The sequence below is a fragment of the Mesoplodon bidens genome, assembly GCF_964165515.1.
Source record: "Mesoplodon bidens genome assembly, chromosome: 4".
Lineage (NCBI taxonomy): Eukaryota > Metazoa > Chordata > Mammalia > Artiodactyla > Ziphiidae > Mesoplodon > Mesoplodon bidens.
The window spans coordinates 91,735,800-91,763,382 of NC_138160.1; the positions used below are offsets into that span (position 1 = coordinate 91,735,800).

The 27,583-nt window shown below is 35.8% G+C and overlaps 1 protein-coding gene across 1 annotated transcript in view; it reads right to left on the reverse strand.

The window, feature by feature from the left end:
- Positions 1–670: 670 nt before the first annotated feature.
- Positions 671–27,583, reverse strand: part of TMEM232 (transmembrane protein 232) — a gene marked incomplete at its 5' end in the record, with an annotated part of 246,626 nt that continues 219,713 nt past the window's right edge. Inside the window, 4 exon segments of the mRNA XM_081230450.1 lie at positions 671–894; positions 896–971; positions 973–1,076; positions 5,214–5,307. Coding sequence (XP_081086576.1) covers positions 820–894; positions 896–971; positions 973–1,076; positions 5,214–5,307 — 349 coding nt within the window. The 3' untranslated portion in view covers positions 671–819.

The following is a 27,583-nucleotide window of genomic DNA, read 5'->3' on the forward strand; positions in this document are numbered from 1 at the left end:
TTTGGGAGCAGCAACATAAATTTGAATCAGCTCTGTAGGGAATCAAAACAGGAACACCCTTCCCTGCTTCCATTTTTCTACCATACGTTATTGTTATCTTAAAGAATGATATTGTAAATTCACATAATATAGGTCACAAACTTGTGGCCCACATGTCAAATTTAACCCAAAAGTATGTGGTTTTTTTTTAAATCGATTGCCAACATTTTGAAATTTAGCAACTTTTATTTTTAAAATGATTGAGAGTATCTTCTTAAAAGACTAGATGATCCTACAGCACTGGACACACTGCATAGTGGAATGGTGGGAAGTTTCTTTAGATGGCGTAGGTATTCTATAGCCCTCTCACTAATTTATGTGAACTTTTTGACCTGGAAGCCATTTGAATTTGACATCCTGATAAAGTATCTGTCTCTTGAGTATCTGACTTGGCATAGATTGACTATGAAATGTAAATCCAAAGTGGGGGCCTTACCTCTTTTATTAGTATAATAGTTATTATAGGAGTATCAGTTGATGTTCATTCCATTTTCAAGAAATAGTTCTTATTTGTGACTCATTAATAATTTGCAATTCATTTTCATCTGACTGTCCAATGAAAATCAATACTCTGAGAATCATTAAGTATGTGTACGATCACAAGATAAGAGTCAATTAGTTCTAGCCACGTTCTTGAAAACATTTATCTAGTAAAATACTTCACTCAAATGTGACTAAGTGCTAACTGTTAATTTGGGACTAAGATATGACTCTTAAAGAATCTGAACCAGGGTAAACTCCTTTCTAAGAAATGGCTTACAGTTAATTAAGGATTTTTTCCTAGCCTGTAGCTATCTTGGTCTCTTTCATGCAATGGATTTCTGGCATATGGACCTCAGTTTTGGGGGCTAATTTTCTTTTCTAATGAAATTACTTCAGTCCTAGGAGGAAGCTCATAGAGTTTGGTTTGCTTGCGTAGTTTCTCTTCTCTTCATAATTTCTTGGAAGCAATTTTTTCCCTCTAACTCTTTATCTTTCCGTTCTTCCACCTCACATATTGCGTCTTCCTTTTGTTGCATCTTTAGCTCTTCCTGCCACTGTTACAGAGAGAAAGTGTCATTTATATATGATTTTTCATGAAAAAAATATATGAGTTTAGCTTCTCAAAATGCAGATTCTTATATCCAATTATTCTCTTAGTTTTTCTCACAGATATTCTTCATGAATTTATACTCTACCATACTGGAAAAATATAAAAGCCATCTGTTAGAAAGTGTATAACACCCACAAAAAACAGAATTCTCTCTTAGCATTTTTAATAGTAATAAACCAACAATCCAAAAAAAGAGGTAATACGGTTTACATTTATATACACCAAAGGAATTTCCTTTCATCATTAATATTGGTATTTACATGATAGCATGGAATCCTAAAATGAAAAATCAAGCCAAAGCAAAATAAAAACCAAATTAAAGTGAAAGGCATAGTGATATTATTTATTACTTGTGAGATTGAAAATGAAATTAATGGGCAAAGACTGATTTTGCAACAGACCAGTAAAAATACTTCTAAGGAATTCTTCTCAATTGACCACGTTATTTCATGACAATAATACCATTCTCTGGAGGCAGGAGTACTAGGAATAAGTAGTTGGAAGTAATGATGTTAAATCAACCAAATAATCATTTTTTTCCCCTTCTAATATCTTTAATGAGGGATGTGGCAAAAAGAGGTGGTAATCACCTCATCAGGCCAGGTAAAAAGTTCAGGGCAGAATGACCCCTAGCATGAAATGTTAAAAATTCCTAAAGACACAGCCTATATTGATCATTTTGTCACCCTCAGCCCATGCACACTCACAAACGACAAGACTATGCTTAACAACCTATCAATTAATTTAAAATTACTGTATACCAGTGCTGGGAATTATGACTGTGATTTTTCATCTGGGATATACAGATATTCATAAGCAAAACCAAACCTCAGAATCCACAACTCATCACTCAGCTTTCCAAAGGCAATAAATATTTTTTAAATGTCAACACACTCAGATTAAATATTAAACAAAAAATCATATCTACTTTTAAAATTTCCAGTTAAATTTTAAAGACATAAGAAATAGGAAAGTTTCCTGCACTTATCTTGAGACTGTTTCTACACACAGTTATTACTCATATAAGTGTCATTTCTCAGAAGCCATTTTTACATGAAATATCCAGAAAATTGAGGCAAAACATCCAGAACATTCCAGCATAGGCTAAAATTTAGGCCTTGGTTTAGTCTAAAATTCTATGATACCCATCTGTGACATACAATTTTTTCTCATATTATAAACTACGTAATATCAATTGTTTGAAAAAACCACCAATTTTATAACATAAAAGTAATAGTTGGTAATAATGATAGTACCTATAAACAAAAACATCTAAAAATTTACCCTTTATGAGAGATCTCAATGTACTTTACGACTTTGATCTTTACCTTGTGAAAAATCAACAGAGGATTAATTCTTAAGAACTCTCAGTAAAATAGAATTCTTTGGTTTCCTGAACAGCATGTATAAAAGCAGTAATGGGGTACCATATTGCAAACCACGAGGAGGCAGCTCTTCCTCTTTTAGTTCCTTGTTAGAATTTGGCTTGGCTGGAATGAACCGTAACAGTATAATCCTTCTTTTTGTTAGCCCAAGAAAAATGTAAACTTCTTTTTCCCATTTTTTTCTCTGTTGACTATGACAAATTCAATTTGGATAAATCATTGTCTTTACTTTTATTTCCCATTATTATCATCAATTGTGGCAACTAGGAGGATGCAGATATGCTTGAAGTTGATGGGAAATAGAAGCACCATACTGCTTTATTCAGCCCATTCACTTAGGATTCATTCATCACGCTATAGAGTACCAGCAGTGTAAAAGGTACAGTACCTTAATGTCTGCTGAACAATTAGGTATCTGCCCTATTCCTTGCATATCAGGGACACTTGATAAAATTCAACAGGTACAGTTAAAACTGTAGCTGTGTGTTTTTGTTTCTTGTCAGTTCTACAGATTCCACCTTCCCTCCCCCATTTAGGTTAGTAATTATAAGCCAAGAAATTGAGCAACTATGAAAAATTGACAAGTAGATTTGAAGTCCAGGGATCTGGTTTTATATATAGACTCAGTCATTTACTAACTTTAAAACCTGGGACAATTAACTGAATTGTAAAGCTACATTCTTCTTACTGGTAAATGTTTTACAGAGTTGTTGTAAGGATTAAATTAACTAATGTAAGAGCATTTTGTAAAGTGTGAGATATAACTACAAAGCACTATAGTTATAGCTATGTCAAAGGAAATAGTATATAGATGAATACTTTTTATTTTTAATGTTTTTTTATTTTTTATTTTTGGTGGTACGCGGGCCTCTCACTGCTGTGGCCTCTCCCGCCGCGGAGCACAGGCTCCGGATGCGCAGGCCCAGTGGCCATGGCTCACGGGCCCAGCCGCTCCGTGGCATGTGGGATCCTCCCGGACTGGGGCACGAACCCGTGTCTCCTGCATCGGCAGGCAGACTCTCAACCACTGCGCCACCAGGGAAGCCCAGATGAATACTTTTTAAAATGTGATATCCAGAGAAATTTTCATAAACCTTCCCAAATCAATACTACTAAACTGCTAAGTATTTGATTAGGCTAGCCACAGATCAAACAATTTGGATCCTATCCATTCTCAAACATATTTGCAGAAAGGATTCCTTAACCCGTCTGTATAAAGATTGATGGCAGTGATTGCTTAGATACTGCTTATACCCTTGGAAGGAGGAAAAGACGATGTTTTTTAGGAGGCATTTCCTAGCCTTTCCTCTGTCACTCAAAACACTGTCCTCTGTCTCTTTAGGCCAATGTGTTTAATCACAAAATGATCAAGGTCTTTCGAAACTTTCAAGGGTAAAGAATGATAAGGCAAAGATTTTTGTTCTGTTATTAAAACTACACTATGTATGTGTGTGTATATATACATTGGCAACCTGTTATCTTTTGTCATATATTCCAGATAAGTTAGTTGAAGTGAATGGTAAAATTATAGTTGTTGCAATTTATGAACCATTAGGAAATTTTTATAATGCCCTGTACATATGATATACTGGTTTAGCATAAATGTTATTAGTGAATAAAATAACAATACTATAGTTCTTATTTTGTGATTCCAGGCTATCATTCAGTTTCCAAACCCCAATACTTGTGGCCACTGCTAGGGTGGCTAAAATATTGACTATGTGATAAATAACTATTTAATGGGATCAATAAATGAAATAATCACTTATTCTTTCTCAAAATATCACTAATTAAAAGGAATGTAAACCATGGGAATATAAATACAATCTGAGGAATAATACTGAACTGGTGATAAAAATAATTTAAATACATTCTATATGCTATTGAATCTATATTGTATTCAAAGAAAGAACAAAAATAAGTACTCTCTCTCCTATTCCAACTCTACTCCTAAAAAGAAGTAGTCATAAAATGATTTGGCAAGAAATCTTTGATTAAATATAGCTCAATGGGGCTTCCCTGGTGGTGCAGTGGTTGAGAGTCCGCCTGCCAATGCAGGGGACACGGGTTCGTGCCCCGGTCCAGGAGGATCCCACATGCTGCAGAGCGGCTGGGCCCATTAGCCATGGCCGCTGAGCCTGTGCATCCGGAGCCTGTGCTCCGCAATGGGAGAAGCCACAACAGTGAGAGGCCCACGTACCGCCAAAAAAAAAAAAAAAAAAAAAAAGCTCAGTGGATTAAAATATGTTAAGTAAATGGCCTTGTATTGTCACCGCTTATTTAACTGATAGCAAGAACAGAATGATTAAAGTCTTTCTAATATTTCAGGGGTAAAGAATGGTCACTGAAAATTGAGTCAAAAGATTTTTATTCTGTTGTTAAAACTACACTACAGAAGAAATCAGTGTTCAGTATTCAGTATCAGATTCCTGTCACAAAAAAATCAGAACTAATTCAGGAAACAGGATAAGGCTAGTATTTTGTAAATGATAGAAAGCCAAATTTTCTGTAACCCAATGAAGGCCCTGAGGTATATAGATAGTACAGTGAGATATAATTCAGTTTAGCAAATCTCAGTCATGGTTCTACTTTTGAGTTCCATGTATTAATGTTTCCATCTCAGAACTACAATTTCTGATTCAAAATGCCTTTAAAGAACAAAGGTTTTGCTGCTAGTTTAAGAAAGTCAATCTCACGTGATGGTCAGTGATTCTTGCCAACTCTTTGTCTGCCTTGGTAAAAAAATCTGGATATGGAAACAAGGGGATTTCTGGCATAGAAGAATGTTCTCTTCAAAATAGCACAAGAACAGATCCAATATTAGGTATAGTCTTCCTCCCCGGAATATGTAGATTTACAGATCCTCATTATTAAGAATTTTTTTTTTTTTTGCGGTACGCGGGCCTCCCACCATTGTGGCCTCTCCCATTGCGGAGCACAGGCTCCGGACGCACAGGCCCAGCGGCCATGGCTCATGGGCCTAGCCGCTCCGCGGCACGTGGGATTCTCCCGGACCGGGGCACGAACCTGCATCCCCTGCATCGGCAGGCAGACTCTCAACCACTGCGCCACCAGGGAAGCCCTATTAAGAATTTTGATTCTATATTGTTAACATAGAAAGCTACTCTGTGTAGACTACTACATATTAGGTTTTAGTTTCTGTAAGCCATTTGGGTTCTTAAAACTGACATTTCTGAGGGTAGGGCATGACATATAGAATGAGAACTAGAAAATAATAAAAAGGCAATCTTTTGCTAGGAGATGTAAATACTACAGCTGGTCAGTAGCAAATGCGAGGCTAGAGTATGAAAGGCTTAAGGGAGCCTGAAGTAGACTATGCCCAACAGGGAGATGAAAGTGCCTGTCACTGTACACAGCCCCATGACCCTGGAAGTTCTGGTGGAATTCTAAGCCTAAGAATTTGATGTAAGATATACTAAAAAAGAAAAAAAAATGATGTGACTTCAATACTTCTCTCAAATAAGGGTGGAACTGTGGCAGACAGTTTAGCAACAGCTCAATGGAAGTGCTGGCAGTACAAAGCTGGGTCCTAAACTAGTGGAAATTTAGTATTAAACCATCCACATAATAATTATATTATTAAATGTATTATGAAGAAATTGTGAGCTCACCACCCCTTTCTCCAATGTCCTTCTCCTCCTCCTCTCTCTTGCTGCAGGGCTGGTTAATGCCTACTTTTTCTTCAGCTTCTCAGTTCAAGCCCATTACCATAGCTCTCAATCCGCCATGGGCCTTTCCTTCATCATACTTATTTCAATCATAACTTTACATTTATCTGTGAACCTGTATGAAATTTTTTTTTCCTGACTAGAAATATGAGCTATATGATTGTGGAGACTTTGTTTGCTTATCATTGACTCCACAGTGACCTACACAGTGCCACTAGACACTGAATGAATGTGTGTATGTTTGGTAAATTACTGAATGAATAAATGAAAGTTGTGATGTTTTAATCCCCTTTATATTCCAGGCCATCAATGAGAGTCTACCACACAACACTCTTATGTCAGCAGAGCAGTGTCCAGTAGAGCAAGAAGACGACAGTCTCAAGAGGTAGGTCATTAGAGTGGAGCTAATAGCATGGATCCAAAGGAAAATAACTCAAGTGACAGGTGACCAGGGAAAATATATGGAGCCCTCTCCTAACCCATAAGATTCACAAGTATTGTGGGGCAGAAGGGCAGTGAGCTTCCCACTGCATGGAGAATAGGGCCCCTAGCCATTCTTTGAAATATTAAAATGATTCTAGAATGCTGGGGAGTTAGGGGGCATCTGTGGCTGAGACTTGGGTTAACTATATTCATTCAACAAAATCTGGGCACTTCTGATATTCAAAGAATTGTGCTAAATGCTGTGAAAACATAAATGAGACAGAACTTTTAAATTAGTTAAAGGTTAAAGGTGTTGAAGCAAGTTGCCTCAAATTCCTTCTTGAATTATAAAAGTTTAAAGACATGCATAACAATATACATAATGTTAGAAAGCCTTTAAAATGGGAAGATTAGATGGATATGCTTGTGCACCTGATTTCTAGTTATCTCAGTTGAATAGTTTGTACTGGAAAAGAAAAATGTATAAATAACTATAATACAACATGAGACATAAGACAGGTAAGTATTCAATGATATAAACAGAAAAATGTAGTAAAATGGTTAAAAAACAGGCTCTGGACTCAGATCTCTAAGCAAATTTTCATCCTGCCACTTAGTATTATTTATCACTCTGTTCCTTGGTGTCTCCAATTTTAATACAAGAAAAATAATAGTACCTTCCTTGTTATGTATTTATAAAAATTAAAAAGGGATAAGACATAAATACCTTTGATGGAGCAAATACTAAACAAGTTTCAGCTAATGGAAGACAAAACAATTAAGATGAGGCTTAAATGAGAAGTACAATTTTTATGTTTGGAATTAAATGGGAAGTAGAGAAAAATCTTCCCAGAAACATGGTATATTATAATCCTCGGTGTGCCATAACAAATTACCACAAACTGGTAGTCTTAAAACCCAGAAATCCATTTTCTTACAGTTCTAGAGGCCAGAAGTCCTAAATCAAGGTGTTGGCAGGGTTGGTTCCTCTGAAGGCTCTGGAGAATGCATTCCAGGCTTCTCTTAGCTTCTAGTAGCTGTTGGAAATCCTTAGCATTCTTTGGCTTGTAGATACATCACTCCCATCTTTGTCTCTGTCTCCAAATGGCCTTCTCCTTCCATGTCTCTATGTCTGCTGCTTTTCTGTCTCTTACAAGGACACAAGGACACTGTGGATTTAGGGCCCATGTGACCAAGACAGCCTTAAGCTTGACTAAGCTTAGACAGGCTTCTTCCTGACTCTAGGCACCTGATCTCCCTTGTCTTAGAGCTTTTACTGTAGAAAACTTGCAATTGTAAATTATTTCTCTTCTCCCAGCCTTTCGCCAGTTTTATTATCCAGGAACACTTTTCTCAAGGACCTGGGAGCCATCCCTTTAAACTAAAATCATCAAGAAAGATAGTGCTCCTATCTTCCAGTCTCTGTGGGAGAGTAGGAATCTTACTTAGGTGGCAATTAGCAAACACAATGACCTAATCACATTGACCAACCTCTCCTCTAACATCTTCCAATACATTTCCACTAGGTCACCTCAGCATCAAAAAACCTCCTGTCTTTTGTTTCAGGGGAGTTAAGTTCAATCTCTCTCCCTTATTGCAAGACTTGAGTGAAGTTTTCTTTGCCTGTTTAATTTGTCTGGTGCAATTTCTCTTTGATACACTCTAATTCAAGATGATCTCATCTTGAAATCCTTATCTTAGCTACCCAGATAAGGTCATATTGACAAGTATAGGGGCCTAGCACTTTGACACATCTTTTGGAGGACACAGTTCAACCCACTGTAGATGACAAAGCAGGAACAAAAATTCAGACAAAGGAAACAAAGCACTTATTTGGGGAGAAACACACAGACTGAAAAGGATGGAACCTAGAATACATTTAAGGGAAGAGCAGGTGACTCATTTATTCACTCATTCATTCATTTGCTCAAACATTTATTGCAGGAGGAATGTTATAAGGACTGAGAAGAGAAAAAAATTTAACTTAGATACTGCAGTCCAGAAATTCAAAGTTCACATGGGAGGGAGACATGTAAAGAGACATTTATAGTACACTGGAAAATTTGCTGTAAAACAGGGTTCTCTGGTGGACAAACATGGGAGATGACATAATTTAACTTAGCCCGAGAGTAAGAGAAAATTTACTGAATGAGTTATGCATAGTTTTGTCCCAAATAAGATGATTACGGACTGAAGAAAAGACATTTAGGACATGTTCATTTTTTTTTAATATACCAAGGATAAGAAATATACAGAGATACTTACAAAAAGAGAAAAAAGCTCACACAAAAAAACCAAAACAAGGGATAATACTGTTCTTTATAGAGTTATGGTTTTTCAAGTCCCCAAGCTCTTCTGAGGATGTAAAATATGGAGTGAGCATCCCTTTAGAAGGTATTCCCCAGGAACATGTGAATAACCATGTCTCATGCCTCTTTAATCCTGCATCTCCCCCTCTGACCTAATCAATTCAGCAGGTTCTGGACTCAGATCTCTAAGCAAATCTTCATCCTGCCACTTAGTATTAGTTATCACTCTGTTCCTCTGTTTGCTTTTATCTCAGGCAGACTATAATAATCTTTGGAATTACCCAATGAGGGGAAGATACTGTATTATTTAAACAAACCACAGAATTATATCCTTGTTCAGCAATTGAATGACTTTGATCCCTTATCCCACTTTTCTTTGAGAGAAATTGAACATGCACAGACTCATTGGTTGGCATTTTCTCTAGTATACTTCATTTTCATTTTTGAGGTCCAGCATGGATGTATGATTCTCAAAAATGTCATGGATATAGGACCTTTCACTGATTCTAAACTTAACTTATTCCAAATAATTGTAATTGAGTATGATGTTAGCTGTGGGCTTATCATTTATATTCTTTGTTATCCTGAAGTATACCCCTTCTATACCCAATTTGTTGAGAGTTTTTATCATGAAAATGTGAAAATTTGAATTTTGTCAAATGCTTTTTCTGCATCTAGTGAGATAATCATATGGTTTCTATCTTTCATTCTATCAATGTGGTATACATCACATTTATTGATTTACATATGTTGAATCATCCTTGCATTCAAGAGGTAAATCCCACATGATCATGGTGTATGATCCTTCTAATGTGTCCATTTTTTAAATTTTTTATTTATTTTTAAATTAAAAAATTATTGCAGTATATTTCATGTACATTATATAAGTAACAGGTGTACAATACAGTGATTTACAACTTTAAAGGTTATACTGCATTTATAGCTATTGTCAATATTGGCTCTATTTCCTCTTTTGGAATCCTTGTAACTTACTTTATACATAATAGTTTATACCTCTTTCTTCACTACCCCTATCTTGCCCCTTCCTCTTCTCTCTCCCTAATGGTAACCACTAGTTCATTATATCTGTGAGTCTCTTTCTGCTTTGTTATATTCACTAGTTTGTTGTATTTTTTAGATTTCACATATAAGTGATATCATAAAGTTTTTTCTGTCTGACTAATTTCACTTAGCATAAGATCCTTCAAGTCAATCCATGTAGCAAATGGCAAATTTTCATTCTTTTTCATGACTGAGTAGTAGTCCATTGTACATATATACCACATCTTTATCTATTAAACTGCTGATGAACACTTAAGTTGCTTCCATATCTTGGCAATTGTAAATAATGCTGCAGTGAACACTGGGATGTATGTTTGTTTGTTTTTTAATTAGTGCTTCGAGTTTTTGTTTGTTGTTTTCTGTTTTCTTGGATATACACCCAGGAGTGGAATTGCTAGGTCATATGGTAGTTCTGTTTTTAGTTTTTTGAGAAACCTCCATACTGTTTTCCACAGTGGCTGCACCAGTTTACATTCCCAATAACAGTGTAAAAGAGGTCCCTTTTCTCTACATCCTTGCCAATGTTTGTTATATGTGTTCTTTTTGAAGAAAGCCATTCTGACAAGTGTGAGGTGATAGCTCATTGTGATCTTGACTTGCATTTTCCATATGATTAATGATGTAGAGTAGCTTTTCATGTGCCTGTTGGCCATCTGCATGTCCTTTTTGGAAAAATGTCTATTCAGATCTCCTTTCCATTTTAAAAATCAAGTTGTTTGTTTTTTTGATGTTGAGTTGTATGAGGTGTTTATATATTTTGGAGGTTAACCCCTTATTGGTCATACCATTTACAGATATTTTCTCCCATTCAGTAGGATGTCTTTCTGTTTTGTTGGTGGTTGCCTTTTTTTTGTGCAAAAGCTCAAGTTTAAATAGGTCACATTTGTTTATTTCCTGTGCTTTAAGAGAAAGATCCCCCCCCCAAAATGTCAAAAACAGTTCAGCCTATGTATTGCTCTAGGAGTTTTATGGGGTTTGGTCTTACGTGTAGGTCTTTACTTTTATTTACGTTTAGGTCTTTAAGCCATTTTGAGTTTATTTTTGTATATGGTGTTAGAGAATGTTCTAATTTCATTCTTTTACATGTAGCTGTCCATTTGTCCCAGCACCACTTTTTAAAGAGACTGTTTTATCTCCATTGTATATCCATGTCTCTTTGTCATAGATTAATTTACCATAAGTGTGTGAGCATTTCTGGGCTTTCTATTCTGTTCCATTAATGTATGTGTCTGCTTTTGTGCCAGTACCATACTGATTTGCTTTCTGAAGCTTTGGAGTATAGACTGCAGTCAGAGAGCATGATTCTTCCAGCTCTGTTCTTCTTTTCTCAAGATTGTTTCACCTATTCAGGGTCTTTTAAAATTATTTGTTTTAGTTCTGTGAAAAATGCCCTTGGTATTTTGGTAGGGATTGAACTGAATCTGTACACTGCCTTGGGTAGTTTGGCCCTTGTAACAATATTAATTCTTACAATCAAAGAACGCAGTTTATCTTTCCATCTCTTTTGTGTTGTCTTCAATTTCTTTCAGCAGTGTCTTACAGTTTTCTGAGTACAGGTCTTTTACCTCCTTAGGTAGATTTATGTCTAGGTATTTTATTATTTTTGATGTGATGGTAAATGGGTTGGTTTCATTAATTTCTCTTTCTGATAGTCTGTTAGTGTATATTAATACAAGAGATTTATGTGCATTAATTTTGTATCCTGCAAACTTTACCAAATTCATTGATGAGCTCTAGTAGTTTTCTGGTGGCAACTTTAGGATTTTTTATGTGTAGTATCATGTCACCTGCAAACAGTGACAGTTTTACTTTTGCTTTCCAGTGTGGATTCCTTTTATTTCTTTTTTGTTCTCTAATTACTGTGGCTAGGACTTCCAATACTGTGTTGAATACAAGTGACAAGAGTGGGCAACCTTGTCTTGTTCTTGATCTTAGAGGAAATGCTTTCAGCTTTTCACCATTGAGTATGATGTTACCTATGGGTTTGTCATATATGACCTTTATTATGTTGAGGTATGCTTCCTCTATGCACACTATCTGTAGAATTTTTTAAATAAATGGATTTTGAAATTTGGCAGAAGTTTTTCCTGCATCTATTGAGATGATCATACTGTTTCTATTCTTCAGTTTATTAACGTGGTGTGCCACACTGATTGATTTGCAGATATTAAAAAATTCTGGCATCCCTGGGATAAGTCCCTTGTGATCATGGTGTCTGATCCTTTTTCTTTTCTCACATACATACACACTGTATTTTATTTTTACAAGAGATAAATAAACTGACACCAAGCATTGTAAATGGATGACCACAACAAAAGCAACAATGATTGCAATTAACAAACACAAAACACACTCATACTATGTCATAATATTGACATTCAGTCCAGTAATCCTCCACTGTAACAGCTCCTTTACTTTGTAGTGAAAATTGATTTGTATATTTTTTGCCTCTGAGTCCTTGTGGGATTTTTAAAATTATTATTCAGACAGAAAGTCACAAAAATTATAATCATCCTCATCAGTTCACTCACTCCCATGTAATTAATTTTTTTTTCATCTTGATCTTTTGTTAGCACTTTTATGAATTCATCAGTTTTCCATTAGAGTTCTGAAAATGCTTATTCATTCAGTTCAGCAGTATAGTCAGTTACCAGAAACCTGTACTTGTCAGAGTCTTTTCCATGAATTCCTTGAAGATGAAACCCTTTTATAGGAACAGTTTTGCAAAAGCATCAGAGTACACCCAGAACTGTCTGTAAATGACAAAAGACTTAAAAATGACCATGGTTAAAGATATGATGAAAGTTCATAATAATGCAATTGACAAGGAAATTTAGTTATTTCTGAGATATACATTTTAAAGTAATAACTAGAATTATGACTTATAACATTATACCAGAATATATAAGATTTTTAGAAATTTCATGTAATGTCTGAAACATTTATATTAACATATTTCCATACAAATAACCCAAAGACAGTTTAGTATTAGTTGTTTTTTATGTTTTTTTTTATACTGCAGGTTCTTATTAGTCATCAATTTAATACACATCAGTGTATACACGGCAATTCCAATTGCCCAATTCAACACACCACCATCCCCACCGCACTGCGGTTTTCCCCTCTTGGTGTCCACACATTTGTTCTCTACATCTGTGTCTCAATTTCTGCCCTGCAAACTACCTCATTTGTACCATTTTTCTAGGTTCCACATATATGCACTAATATACAATATTTGTTTTTCTCTTTCTAACTTACTTCACTATGTATGACAGCCTCTAGGTCCATCCACGTCTCAACAAATGACTCAATTTCGTTCCTTTTTATGGCTGAATAATATTCCATTGTATATATGTACCACAACTTCTTTATCCATTCGTCTGTCGATGGGCATTTAGGTTGCTTCCATGACCTGGCTATTGTAAATAGTGCTGCAATGAACATTGGGGTGCATGTGTCTTTTTGAATTATGGTTTTCTCTGGATATATGCCCAGTAGTGGGATTGCTGGATCATATGGTAATTCTATTTTTAGTTTTTTTAGGAACCTCCATACTGTTCCCCATAGTGGCTGTATCAATTTACAATCCCACCAACAATGCAAGAGGATTCCTTTTTCTCCACATCCTCTCCAGCATTTGTTGTTTGTAGATTTTCTGATGATGCCCATTCTAACTGGTGTGAGGTGATACTCATTGTAGTTTTGATTTGCATTTCTCTAATAATTAGTGATGCTGAGCAGCTTTTCATGTGCTTCTTGGCCATCTGTATGTCTTCTTTGGAGAAATGTCTATTTAGGTCTTCTGCCCATTTTTGGATTGGGTTGTTTGTTTCTTTAATATTGAGCTGCAGGAGCTGTTTATATATTTTGGAGATTAATCCTTTTTCCATTAATTCATTTGCAAATATTTTCTCACATTTTGAGCGTTGTCTTTTATTCTTGATTATGGTTTACTTTGCCGTGCAAAAGCTTTGAAGTCTCATTAGGTCCCATTTGTTTATTTTTGTTTTTATTTCCATTATTCTAGGAGGTGGATCAAAAAAGATCTTGCTGTGATTTATGTCCAAGAGTGTTCTTCCTATGTTTTCCTCTAAGAGTTTTATAGTGTCTGGTATTGCATTTCAGTCTCGAAACCATTTTGAGTTTATTTTTGTGTATGATGTTATGGAGTGTTCTAATTTCATTCTTTTACAAGTAGCTGTCCACCCAGCACCACTTACTGAAGAGACTGTCTTTTCTCAATTGTATATCTTTGCCTCCTTTGTCAGATTAGTTGACCATAGGTGCATGGGTTTATCTCTGGGCTTTCTATCTTGTTCCATTGATCACTTTTTCTGTTTTTGTGCAAGTACCATATTGTCTTGATTACTGTAGCTTTGTAGTATAGTCTGAAGTCAGGGAGTCTGATTCCCTCAGCTCCGTTTTTCCCCCTCAAGACTGCTTTGGCTATTTGGGGTCTTTTGTGTCTCCATACAAATTTTAAGATGATTTGTTCTAGTTCCATAAAAAATGCCATTCATAATTTGATAGGGATTGTATTGAATCTGTAGGTTGTTTTGGGTAGTATAGTCATTTTCACAATATTGATTCTTCCAATCCAAGAACATGGTATATCTCTCCATCTGTTGGTATCATCTTTAATTTCTTTCATCAGTGTCTTATAGTTTTCTGCATACAGGTGTTTTGGCTCCCTAGGTAGGTTTATTCCTAGGTATTTTATATTTTTTGTTACAATGGTAAATGGGATTGTTTCCTTAATTTCTCTTTCAGATTTTTCATCATTAATATATAGGAATGCAAAAGATTTCTCTGCATTAATTTTGTGTCCTGCAACTTTACCAAATTCATTGATTAGCTCTACTAGTTTTCTGGTGGCATTTTTAGGATTCTCTATGTATAGTATCATGTCATCTGCAAACAGTGACAGTTTTATTTTTGCTTTCCAATTTGTATTCCTTTTATTTCTTTTTCTTCTCCGATTGCTGTGGCTAGGACTTCCAAAACTATGCTGAATAATAGTGGTAACAGTGGACATCCTTGTCTCATTCCTGATCTTAGAGGAAATGCTTTCAGTTTTTCAACATTGAGAATGATGTTTGCTGTAAGTTTGTCATATATGGCCTTTATTATGTTGAGGTAGGTTCCCTCTATGCCCACTTTCTGTACAGTTTTTATCATAAATGGGTGTTGAATTTTGTCAAAAGCTTTTTATGCATCTATTGAGATGATCATATGGTTTTACATCTTCAATTTGTTAATATGGTATATCACACTGATTGATTTGCATGTACTGAAGAATCCTTGCATCCCTGTGATAAATCCCACTTGATCATGGAGTATGATCCTATTAATGTGTTGTTGGATTCTGTTTGCTAGTATTTTGTTGAAGATTTTTGCATCTATATTCATCAGGGATATTGGTCTGTAATTTTCTCTTTTTGTAGTATTGTTGTCTGGTATTGGTATCAGGGTGATGGTGGCCTCATAGAATGAGTTTGGGAGTGTTCCTTCCTCCGCAATTTTTTGGAAGAGTTTGAGAAGGATGGGTGTTAGCTCTTCTCTAAATGTTTGATAGAATTCACCTGTGAAGCCATCTGGTCCTGGACTTTTGTTTGTTGGAAGATTTTAAATCACAGTTTCAATTTCATTACTTGTGATTGGTCTGTTCATATTTTCTGTTTCTTCCTGCTTCAGTCTTCAAAGGTTATACCTTTCTAAGAGTTTGTCCATTCATTCCAGGTTGTCCATTTTATTGGCATAGAGTTGCTTGTAGTAGTCTGTTTGGATGCTTTGTATTTCTGTGGTGTCTGTTTTAAGTTCTCCTTTTTCATTTCTAATTTTATTGATTTGAGTCCTCTTCCTCTTTTTCTTGATGAGTCTGGCTAATGGTTTATCAATTTTGTTTATCTTCTCAAAGAACCAGCTTTTAGTTTTATTGATCTTTGCTATTGTTTTCTGTTTCTATTTCATTTATTTCTGCTCTGATCTTTATGATTTCTTTCCTTCTGCTAACTTTGGGTTTTGTTTGTTCTTCTTTCTCTAGTTCCTTTAGGTGTAAGGTTAGATTGTTTACTTGAGATTTTTCTTGTGTCTTGAGGTAGGCTTGTATAGCTATAAACTTCCCTCTTAGAAATGCATCTCATAGGTTTTGGATCATGTTTTCATTGTCATTTGTCTCTAGGTATTTTTTGATTTCCTCTTTGATTGCTTCAGTTGTTTAGTAATGTATTGTTTAGCCTCCATGTGTTTGTGTTTTTTATGTTTTTTTCTCTGTAATTCATTTCTAATCTCTTAGCATTGTGGTCAGAAAAGATACTTGATATGATTTCAATTTTCTTAAATTTTCTGAGGTTTGCTTTGTGCACCAAGATATGATCTATCCTGGAGAATGTTCTGGGTGCACTTGAGAAGAAAGTGTAATATGCTGGTTTTGGATGAAATGTCCTATAAATATCAGTTAAATCTATCTGGTCTACTGTGTCATTTAAAGCTTCTGTTTCCTTATTTATTTTCTTTTTGGATGATCTGTCCATTGGTGTAAGTGAAGTGTTAAAGTCTCCCACTATTATGGTGTTACTGTTGATTTCCTCTTTTATAGCTGTTAGCAATTGCCTTATGTATTGAGGTGCTCCTATGTTGAGGGCATATATATTTAAAATTGTTATATCTTCTTTTGGATTGATTCCTTGATCATTATAGTGTCCTTTCTTGTCTCTTGTAACATTCTTTATTTTAAAGTCTATTTTATCTGATTTGACTATAGCTACTCCAGCTTTCTTTTGAATTCCTTTTGCATGGAATATCTTTTTCCATCCCCTCACTTTCAGTCTGTATGTGTCCCTAGGTCAGAAGTGTGTCTCTTGTAGACAGTATATATATGGGTCTTGTTTTTGTATCCATTCAGCAAGTGTGTGTCTTTTGGCTGGAGCATTTAATACATTCCCATTTAAGGTAATTATCAATATGTATGTTCCTATGAACATTTTCTTAATTGTTTTGGGTTTATTTTTGTAGATCCTTTTCTTCTCTTGTGCTTCCCACTTACAGAAGTTCCTTTAGCATTTGTTGTAGAGCTGGTTTGGTGGTGCTGAATTCTCTTAGCTTTTGCTTGTCTGTAAAGCTTATGATTTCTCCTTCGAATCTGAATGAGATCCTTGCCAGGTAGAGTAATCTTGGTTGTAGGTTCTTCCCTTTCATCACTTTAATTGTATCATGCCACTCCCTTCTGACTTGTAGAGTTTCTGCTGAGAAATCAGCTGTTAACCTTACGGGAGTTCCCTTGTATGTTATTTGTCATTTTTCTCTTGCTGCTTTCAATAATTTTTCTTTGTCTTTAATTTTTGCCAATTTGATTACTATGTGTCTCGGTGTGTTTCTCCTTAGGTTTATCCTGTATCGGACTCTCTGAACTTCCTGGACTTGGGTGGCTATTTCCTTTCCCATGTTAGGGAAGTTTTCTACTATAATCTCTTCAAATATTTTCTCGGGTCCTTTCTCTCTCTCTTCTCCTTCTGGGACCCCTGTAATGCAAATGTTGTTGCATTTAATGTTGTCCCAGAGGTCTCTTAGGCTGTCTTCTTTTCTTTTCATTCTTTTTTCTTTATTGTGTTCTGCAGCACTGAATTCCACCATTCTGTCTTCCAGGTCACTTATCTATTCTTCTGCTTCAGTTATTCTGCTATTGATTCTTTCTAGAGTAGTTTTCATTTCAGTTATTGTATTGTTCATCTCTGTTTTTTTCTTTAATTCTTCTAGGTCTTTGTTAAACATTTCTTGCATCTTCTCACTCTTTGCCTCCATTGTTTTTCTGAGGTCCTGGATCATCTTCACTATCATTATTCTGAATTCTTTTTTTGGAAGGTTGCCTATCTCCACTTCATTTTGTTGTTTCTCTTGGGTTTTATCTTGTTCCTTCATCTGGTACATAGCCCTCTGCCTTTTCATCTTGTCTGTCTTTCTGTGAATGTGGTTTTTGTTCCACAGGCTGCAGGATTGTAGTTCTTTTTGCTTCTTCTGTCTGCCCTCTGGTGGATGGGCTGTCTAAGAGGCTTGTATAAGTTTCCTGATGGGACGTACTGGTGGTGGGCAGAGCTCAGTAAAACTTTAATCCGCTTGATTGCTGATGGGTGGGGCTGGGTTCCCTCCCTGTTGGTTGTTTGGCCTGAGGCAACCCAATACTGGAGCCTACCTGGGCTCTTTCGCAGGGCTAATGACAGACTCTGGGAGGGTTCACGCCAAGGTGTACTGCCCAGAACTTCTGTTGCCTGTGTCCTTGTCCCACGATGAGCCACAGCACCACCCCCCCATCTCTGCAAGAGACCCCCCAACACTAGCAGGTAGGTCTGGTTCCATCCCCCTGGGGTCATTGCTCCTTCCCCTGGGTCCCCATGCACACACTACATTGTGTGTGCCCTCCAAGAGTGGAGTCTGTTTCCCCCAGTCCTGTCAAAGTCCTGCAATCAGTTCCCGCTAGGCTTCAAAGTCTGATTCTCTAGGAATTCCTCCTCCCATTGCCGGAACCCCAGGTTGGGAAGCCTGAGTGGGGCTCAGAACCTTCAGTCCAGTGGGTAGACTTCTGTGGTATAAGTGTTCTCCAGTCTGTGAGTCACCCACCCAACAGTTATGGGAGTTGATTTTACTATGATTGCGCCCCTCCTACTGTCTCACTATGGCTTCTCCTTTGTCTTTGGATGTGGGGTATCTTTTTTGGTGAGTTCCAGTGTCTTCCTGTCCATGATTGTCCAGCAGCTAGTTGTGATTCTGGTATTCTTGCAAGAGGGAGTGAGAGCACGTCCTTCTCCGCCATCTTGGTTCCTCCCTGATCCTTTTAATGTATTGTTCAGTTTGCTAATATTTGGTTGAGGTGGTTTGTGTCTATATTTACCAGCGATACTGGCCTGTAATTTTCTTTTTTTGTGACATCTTTATCTAGTTTTGGTTTCAGGGTGATATTGGCCTCATTGAAAGCTTGGGAGTATTCCTTCCTCTGCAATTATTTTTTGAATAATTTGAGAGGATAGGTGTTAATTCTTCTCTACATATTTAGTAGAATTCATCTGTGAAGACATCTGGTCCTGGACTTTTGTTTTTGGGGAGTTTCTAAATTACTGATTCAATTTCATTACAGGTAATTGGTCTGTTCACATTTTTCTATTTATTCCTGGTTCAATCTTAGAAGATTGTACATTTCTAAGAATTTGTCCATTTCTTCTAGGTTGTCCATTTTATTGGCATATAGCTGTTCATAGTAATCTCTTATGATCTTTTGTCATTTGTGCTATCAGTTAGAACTTCTTTTTCCTTCCTCATTTGATTGATTTGGGCCCACTCCCTGTTTTTCTTGATGAGCCTGGTTAAAGGTTTATCAATTTTGTTTATCTTTTCAAAGAACCAGTTTTTAGCTTCATTGATATTCTCTTGTTTTTTAGTTGCTATTTCACTTATTTCTTCTCCAATCTTTATGATTTCTTTCCTTCTACTACTTTGGGCTTTGTACTTCTTCTGTACTTCCTTTAGGTATAAAGTTAGGTTGTTTATTTGAGATTTTTCTTGTTTCCTAAGCGAGCTTGTTTTGCTATAAACTTTCCTCTTAGAATTTCTTTTGTTGCAAGCCACAGGCTTTCGATCATCATGTTTTCATTTTCATTTGTCTCTAGGTATTTTCTGATTTCCTTTTTGATATCTGCAGTGATCCATTGCTTGTTTAGTAGCATATTGTTTAGCTTCCATGTGTTTGTGTTTTTTACAATTTCTTTTTCTTGTAGTTGATTTTTATAATAGATCTCTATTGGAATATAATTGCTTTACGATACTGTGTTAGTTTCTTTTGTACACCAAAGTGAGTCAGACATATGCATACATAGGTCCCCATATCCCCTCCCTCTTGAGCCTCCCTCCCATCCTCCCTATTCCACCTGTCTAGGTCATTGCAAAGCACCAAGCTGATCTCCCTGTGCTATGCTGCTGCTTCCCACTAGCTAACTATTTTACATTCGGTAGTGTATATATGCCAATGCTACTCTCACTTTGCCCCAGCTTTCCCCTCCCACCCTGTGTCCTCAAGTCCATTCTCAATGTCTACATTTTTATTCCTGCCCTGCATAAGTACCTTTTTTTTTAGATTCCATATATATGCATTAACATACGGTTTTTTTCTCTTTCTGACTTACTTCAATCTGTATGACAGACTCTAGGTCCATCCACCTCACTGCAAATAAATCAATTTCATTTCTTTTCATGGCTGAGTAATATTCCATTGTATATATATGCCACATCTTCTTGATCCATTCATCTGTCAGTGGACATTTAGGTTGGTTCCATGTCTTGGCTATTGTAAATACTGCTGCAATGAACATTGTGGTATATATCTCTTTTTGAATTATGGTATTTTTCAGGGTATTTGCCCAGTAGTGGGATTGCTGGGTCATATGGTAATTCTATTTTCAGTTTTTTTAAGGAATCTCCATACTGTTTTCCATAGTGGTTGTATCAATTTACATTCCCACCAACAGTGCAGGAGGGTTCCATTTTCACCACACCCTTTCCAGCATTTATTGTTTCTAGCTTTTTTGATAACTGCCATTCTGACCAGCATGAGGTGATACCTCACTGTAGTTTTGATTTGCATTTCTCTAATAATTAGTGATGTTGAGCATCATTTCATGTGCTTCTTAGCCACCTGTATGTCTTCCTTGGTGAAATGTCTATTTAGGTCTTCTGCCCATTTTTTAACTGGATTGTTTGTTTTTTTGATATTGAGCTCCATGAGCTATTTGTATATTTTGGAGATTAATCCTTTGTCTGTTGTTTCATTTGCAAATATTTTCTCCCATTGTGAGGGTTGTCTTTTCGTTTTGTTTATGGTTTCCTTTGCTGTGCAAAAGCTTTGAAGTTTCATTAAGTCCCATTAGTTTATTTTTGTTTTTATTTCCATTACTCTAGGAGGTGGGTCAAAAAAGATCTTGCTGTGGTTTATGTCAAAGAGTGTTTTTCCTATGTTGTCCTGTAAGAGTTTTATAGTGTCTGGTCTTACATTTAGGTCTTTAATCCATTTGGAGTTTATGTTTGTTCATGGTGTTACATAGTGTTCTAATTTTATTCTTTTACACATAGCTATCCAGTTTTCCCAGCACCACTTATTGAACAGGCTGCCTTTTCTCCACTGTGTGTTGTTGCCTCCTTTTTTGTAAATTAGGTGACCTTATGTGCATGGGTTTATCTCTGGTCATTCTATCCTGTACCACTGATCTATATTTGTTTCTGTGGCAGCACCATACTGTCTTGAATACTGTAGCTTTGTGGTATAGTTTGAAGTCAGGGAGCCTGAAAACTCCATTTTTCCTTCTCAAGATTGCCTTGGCTATTTAGGGTCTTTTGTGTTTCCATATGAGTTTCAAATTTTTTTCCTCTAATTCTGTGAAGAATGCCATTGGTAGTTTGATAGGGATTGCATTGAGTCTGTAGATTGCTTTGGGTAGTATAGTTATTTTCACAATTTTGATTCTTCCAAGGACACGGTATATCTCTCCATCTGCTTATGTCATCTTTGATTTCTTTCATCAGTGTTTTATAGTTTTCTGAGTACAAGTCTTTTGCCTCCTTAGGCAGGTTTATTCCTAGGTATTTTATTCTTTTTGTTGCAGTGGTAAATGTGAGTGTTTCCTTAATTCCTCTTTCTGACCTTTTGTCGTTGGTGTGTAGGAATGCCAGAGATTTCTGTGCATTAATTGTGTATCCTGAAACCTTACCAAATTCATTGATTAGTTCTAGTAGTTTACTTGTGGCATCTTTAGAATTTTCTATGCATAGTATCATGTCATCTGCAAACAGTGACAGTTTTACTTCTCCTTTTCCAATTTGTATCCCTTTTTTTTTTTTTTCTTCTCTGATTGCCATGGCTAGGACTTCCAAAACTATAAGAGTGGCAAGAGTAGACATCCTTGTCTTGTTACTGATCTTAGTGGAAATACTTTCTGTTTTTCACCATTGAGAATGATGTTTGCTGTGGGTTTGTCATATATGGCCTTTATTATATTCAGGTAGGTTCCCTCTATGCCCATTTCCAGGAGAGTTTTTATCACAAATTGGTTTTGAATTCTGTCAAAAGCTTTTTCTGCATTGAGATGATCATATGGTTTTTATTCCTTAATTTGTTAATGTGGTGTATCACACTGATTCATTTGCATATACTGAAGAATCCTTGCATCCCTGGGATAAATCCCACTTGATCATGGTGTATGATCCTTTTAATATTTTGTTGGATTCTGTTTGCTAGCATTTTGTTGAGGATTTTTGCATCCATGTTCATCAGTGATATTGGTCTATAATTTTCTTTTTTTCTGATATCTTTGTCTTATTTTGGTATCAGGGTGATGGTGGCTTTGTAGAATGAATTTTGGAGTGTTCCTTCCTTTGCAATTTTTGGGAAGAGCTTGAGAAGGATCAATGTTAGCTCTTCTCTAAATGTTTGATAGAATTCGCCTGTGAAGCCATCTGGTCCTGGACTTTTGTTTGCTGGAAGATTTTTAATTACAGTTTCAATTTCATTACTTGTGATAGGTCTGTTTATATTTTCTAATTCTTCCTGGTTCAGTCTTGGAAAGTTGTACCATTCCAAGAATTTGTTCATTTGTTTGTGGTTGTCCATTTTTTTTGGCATATAATTATTTGTAGTAATCTCTTATAATCCTTTGTATTTCTTCAGTGTCAGTTGTGGTTTCTCCTTTTTCATTTCTAATTTTATTGATTTGCATCCTCTTTTTTCTTGATGAGTCTGGCTAAGGATTTATCAATTTTGTTTATCTTCTCAAAGAACCAGCTTTTAGATTTATTGATGTTTGCTATTGTTTTCTTTGTTTCTATTTCATTTATTTCTGCTCTGACTGATCTTTATGATTTCTTTCCTTCTACTGACTTTGGGGTTTTTTTTTTCCTTCTTTCACTAGTTGTTTTAAATGTAAGGTTAGATTGTTTGAGATTTTTCTTGTTTCTTGAGGTAAGATTCAATTGTTATAATTTTCCCCCTTAGAACTGCTTTTGCTGCATCCCATAGGTTTTGGGTCATCATGTTTTCATTGTCATTTGTTTTTATGTATTTTTTAATTTCTTCTTTGATTTCTTCAGTGATCTCTTGGTTATTTATTAGCACACTGTTTACCCTCCATATATTTGTGTTTTTTACAGTTTTTTTTCCTGTAATTGATTTCCAATTTCATAGCATTGTGGTCAGAAAAGATGCTTGATATGATTTCAATTGTCTTAAAATTTCTGAGGCTTGATTTGTGACCCAAGATGTGATCTATCCTGGAGAATGTTCCATGTGCACTTAAGAAGAAAGTGTATCCTGCCACTTTAGGGTGGAATGTTCTATAAATATCAATTAAATCTATCTGGTCTATTGTATCATTTAAAGCTTGTGTTTCCTTATTTATTTTCTGTTTGGATGATCTGTCCATTGGTGTAAGTGGGCTGTTTAAGTCCCCTACTATTATTGTGTTGCTGTCAATTTTTCCTTTCATGGTTATTAGCATTTGTCTCATGTATTGAGGTACTCCTATGTTGGGTGCATAAGTATTTACAATTGTTATATCTTCTTCTTGGATTGATCCCTTGATTATTATGTAGTGTCCCTCCTTATCTCTTGTAACAGTTTTTATTTTAAAGTCTATTTTATCTGATACGAGTATTGCTACTCCAGCTTTCTTTTGATTTCCATTTGCATGGAATATCTTTTTCCATCCCCTCACTTTCAGTCTCTGTTTCCCTAGGTCTGAAATGGGTCTCTTGTAGACAGTATATATATGGGTCTTCTTTTTGTATCCAGTCAGCCAGTCTGTGTCTTTTGGTTGGGGCATTTAATCCATTTACATTCAAGGTTATTATCAATATGTATGTTCCTATTACCATTTTCCTAATTGTTTTGGATTTGGTTTTGTGGGTCTTTTCCTTCTGTTGTGTTTCCCCCCCTAGAGAAGTTTCTTTAGCATTTGTTGTAAAGCTGGTTTTGTGGTGTTGAATTCTCTTATCTTTTGCTTGTCTGAAAAGCTTTTGATTTCTCTCTTGAACCTGAATGAGATCCTTGCTGGGTAGAGTAACCTTGGTTGTAGGTTTTTCTGTTTCATCATTTTAAGTATCCTGCCACTCCCTTCTAGCCTGCAGAGTTTCTGCTGAAAAATCAGCTGATAACATACAAAGAATCCCCATAAGGTTATTTTTTGTTTTTTCCTTGCTGCTTTTAATATTTTTTTTGAATTTAATTTTTGTTAGTTTGATTAGTATGTGACTTGGTGTGTTTTTCCTAGGGTTTATCCTGTTTGGGACTCTCTGTGCTTCCTTGACTTGGGTGACTATTTCCTTTCCCATGTTAGGGAAGTTTTTGAGTTTAATTTCTTCAAATATTTTCTCAGACCTGTTCTTTTTCTCTTCTTCTGGGACCCCCATAATTCGAATGTTGGTGCATTTAGTGTTGTTCCAGAGGTCTCTGAGATTGCCTTCAATTCTTTTCATTCTTTTTTCTTTATTCTGCTCCTTGTCAGTTATTTCCACCGTTTTGTTTTCCAGCCCACTTATTCATTTTTCTGCCTCAGTTATTCTGTTATTGATTCCTTCTAGTGTATTTTTCAGTTCAGTTTTTGTGTTGTTCACGTCTGTTTGTTTGTTCTTTAGTTCTTCTAGATCTTTGTTAATCATTTCTTATATTTTCTCAATCCGTGCCTCCCTTCTATTTCCAAGATTCTGGATCATATTTACTGTCATTACTCTGAATTCTTTTTCAGGTAGATTGCCTATTTCCTCTTCACTTATTTGTTCTTGTAGGTTTTTACCTTGTTCTTTCATCTGTGACATATTTTTTTGCTGTCTCTTTCTTTTTGTTTTTTAATGAGTGGGATTGTGTTCCTGTCTTACTGGTTGTTTGGCCTGAGGCTTCCAACACTGTAGTTTGTAGGCTGTGGGGTAGAGCTGGTCTTGGTGCTGAGAAGAGGACCTCCATGAGACCTCACTTCGATGAATATTCCCTGGATTCTGCATTTCTCTGTTAGTCCAGTGGTTCGGAATTGGAGCTTACTTAATGTGGCTTCCAAATCTGTGGGTTCCACAGCCTCAGATTCCTTGTAGTTGATTTTTAGTCTCATAGCATTGTGATAGAAGAAGATACTTGATATTATTTCAATTTTCCTAAATTTACTAAGTCTTCTTTTGTGGCCCAGAATGTGATCTATCCTGGAGAATGTTCTTTGTGCACTTGAAAAGAATGTGTATTCTGCAGTTTTCGGATGGAATGATCTACATATATCAGTTAAGAAGTCTACATGGACTAATGTGTCCTTTAAGGCCTGTGTTTCCTTATTGATTTTCTGTCTGGATGATCTATCCATTAATGTCAGTGGGGTGTCACAGTCCCCTACTATTATTGTGTTAATGTTGATTATTCCCTTTATGTCCATTAATTTTTGCTTTATGTATTTAGGTGTTCCTATGTTGGGGTGCATATATATTTACAATGGTTATACCTTCTTCTAGTTTTATAACATAGTGTTTGGAAAAGTTACACTGTATGATTTCAGTCCTCTTAAATTTGCTAAGTTTTTTTTTGTGGCCCAACATCTGATCCATCCTGGAGAAGGTTCTATGTGCACTTGAGAAAAATGTGTATTCTGCTGCTATTGGGTGGAATGGTTTATATATATATATATATGTATATCCATTAAGTCCATTTGGTATAAATTATAATAAGTTCAATGTTTCTTTTTATGTTTCTGCCAGAATGTTCTATCCATTGTTGAAAGTGAGGTATTGAAATTGCCTATTATTGTGTTGTCATTTTTTCCCTTCAGATCTTTTAGTATTTGCTTAATATATTTTGGTGCTCCAATGTTGGATGCATATATATTTACAATAGTTTTATCCTCTTAATGAATTGACCCCTTGGTTGTTATATAATGACCTTCTTTGATTCTTGTTACAGTTTTTGACTTAAAATCTATTTTTTCAAATGCAAATATAACTATTGTTGTTCTCTTTTATATTTCATTTACATGGAATATCTGTTTCTATCCCTTTATTTTGAGTTTCTATATGCCCTTAGAACTGAAGTAAGTCTCTTCTAGGCAGCATATAGTTGGGTCTTTTTTCTTAGTCCACTCAACTACTCTAATCTTTTGATAGAAGAATTTAGTATATTTTTGCATTTAAAGCAAGTATTGTTAGGTAGGTATGTACTAATTCCATCTTTTGTTGTTCTTGGCTGTTTTGTACTTCCTTTGTTCTTTTCCTCCTCTCTTGCTGTCTTCCTTTGTGAATCGATGCTATTCTGTATTGGTATGCTTTGCTTCACTTCTCTTTATATTTATATTTTGGGTATCTACTGTAGGTTTTTGCTTTGTTGTTATATTAATGATACGTTTTATACAAGCATCATGATAACAGCTTAGTTAAGTTGATAACCTAACTTTGATTGCATACAAAATTAGATTTATCCATTAATACTTTGGTAGCAATTTTCCCCATTCCATTTTAATCCAGTATTCTTAAGAAACATGGTTCATTCTGGAAACTAAACATATCCTTAGAATGACATTTAATAATAACTTTCACATTCAGAACCCCACCTGGTCATATTTAATCTGTTATACATCTTTAAAACAGGAGGTTTAAAAATAATTTTCTGGGCACATGAATGGAAAATTTTTATCCCAATTAAATAATGTTAATTTTCCATTTGGGAAGGGTGATTTATTCAGGGAGCAAATTATATCTGAGTATGCTTAGACCATTATTTTTATTTTTTTTCACCATAATTAGCTTGCCCAAATAACAGAACCTCAAGATCACAGCTTCCTATAAGGGATAAGATTTAAAACACAGATATTTACAAGAAAGTTGTCCAAAGTTTAAAAAAAAAAAAAAGCTAACATCAAATCAATCTCCTTGGCTACTTTTAAAAAGTAGGTTAGTAGAGAAATAGTTTGTTCTCAACTTGACTACTACCATTACTTGGTCCCACACAAAAAGTATCTGGAACCTATTTAATCGCTATTGTTTTGTAGTTCCTTCATTTTTAAATATCCTATGGATACTGTCTGCTCAGGGACAATTAAAAAATTGTTCTGCTCTCACCCCTCCAACATCTTCAGCCTGGGCAGTGATCCCATTTCTTCCAGGCATGAAGAACTGCCAGTCAAGGAAGTCTCCAGGGTCCTCAGGCTTCTGCCATTCCCAGTGATCCCAGGTGTCTCAGACACCAGCTTTTTCAGTTTCAGTCTCATTTTTCCTTGTCAGCCAGACTATTGATCGAGTGGTTCCCATATACAGTGCATGCTGGAAAGTTTCACATGTCACGTTCACATTGAATAGAGCTTACAGAGCAACTAAGGAACTCAAAGTCACGGATTTTTGAATTTTAATTTCTTTTCAGTCCATTGAGTTAAAATGGACATGTTCACTGAAACAATTCTCCCTGCATTTCCAGATACAATATTTTGCAGCCCTGAGCCAAGGATGGTCCTCTGCTACCCTAGCATTGTGGGTTCGTCTTCTATTTCAATTTGTCTATAATCTCCTAAATCAATTTAGTCACTAAAGTCT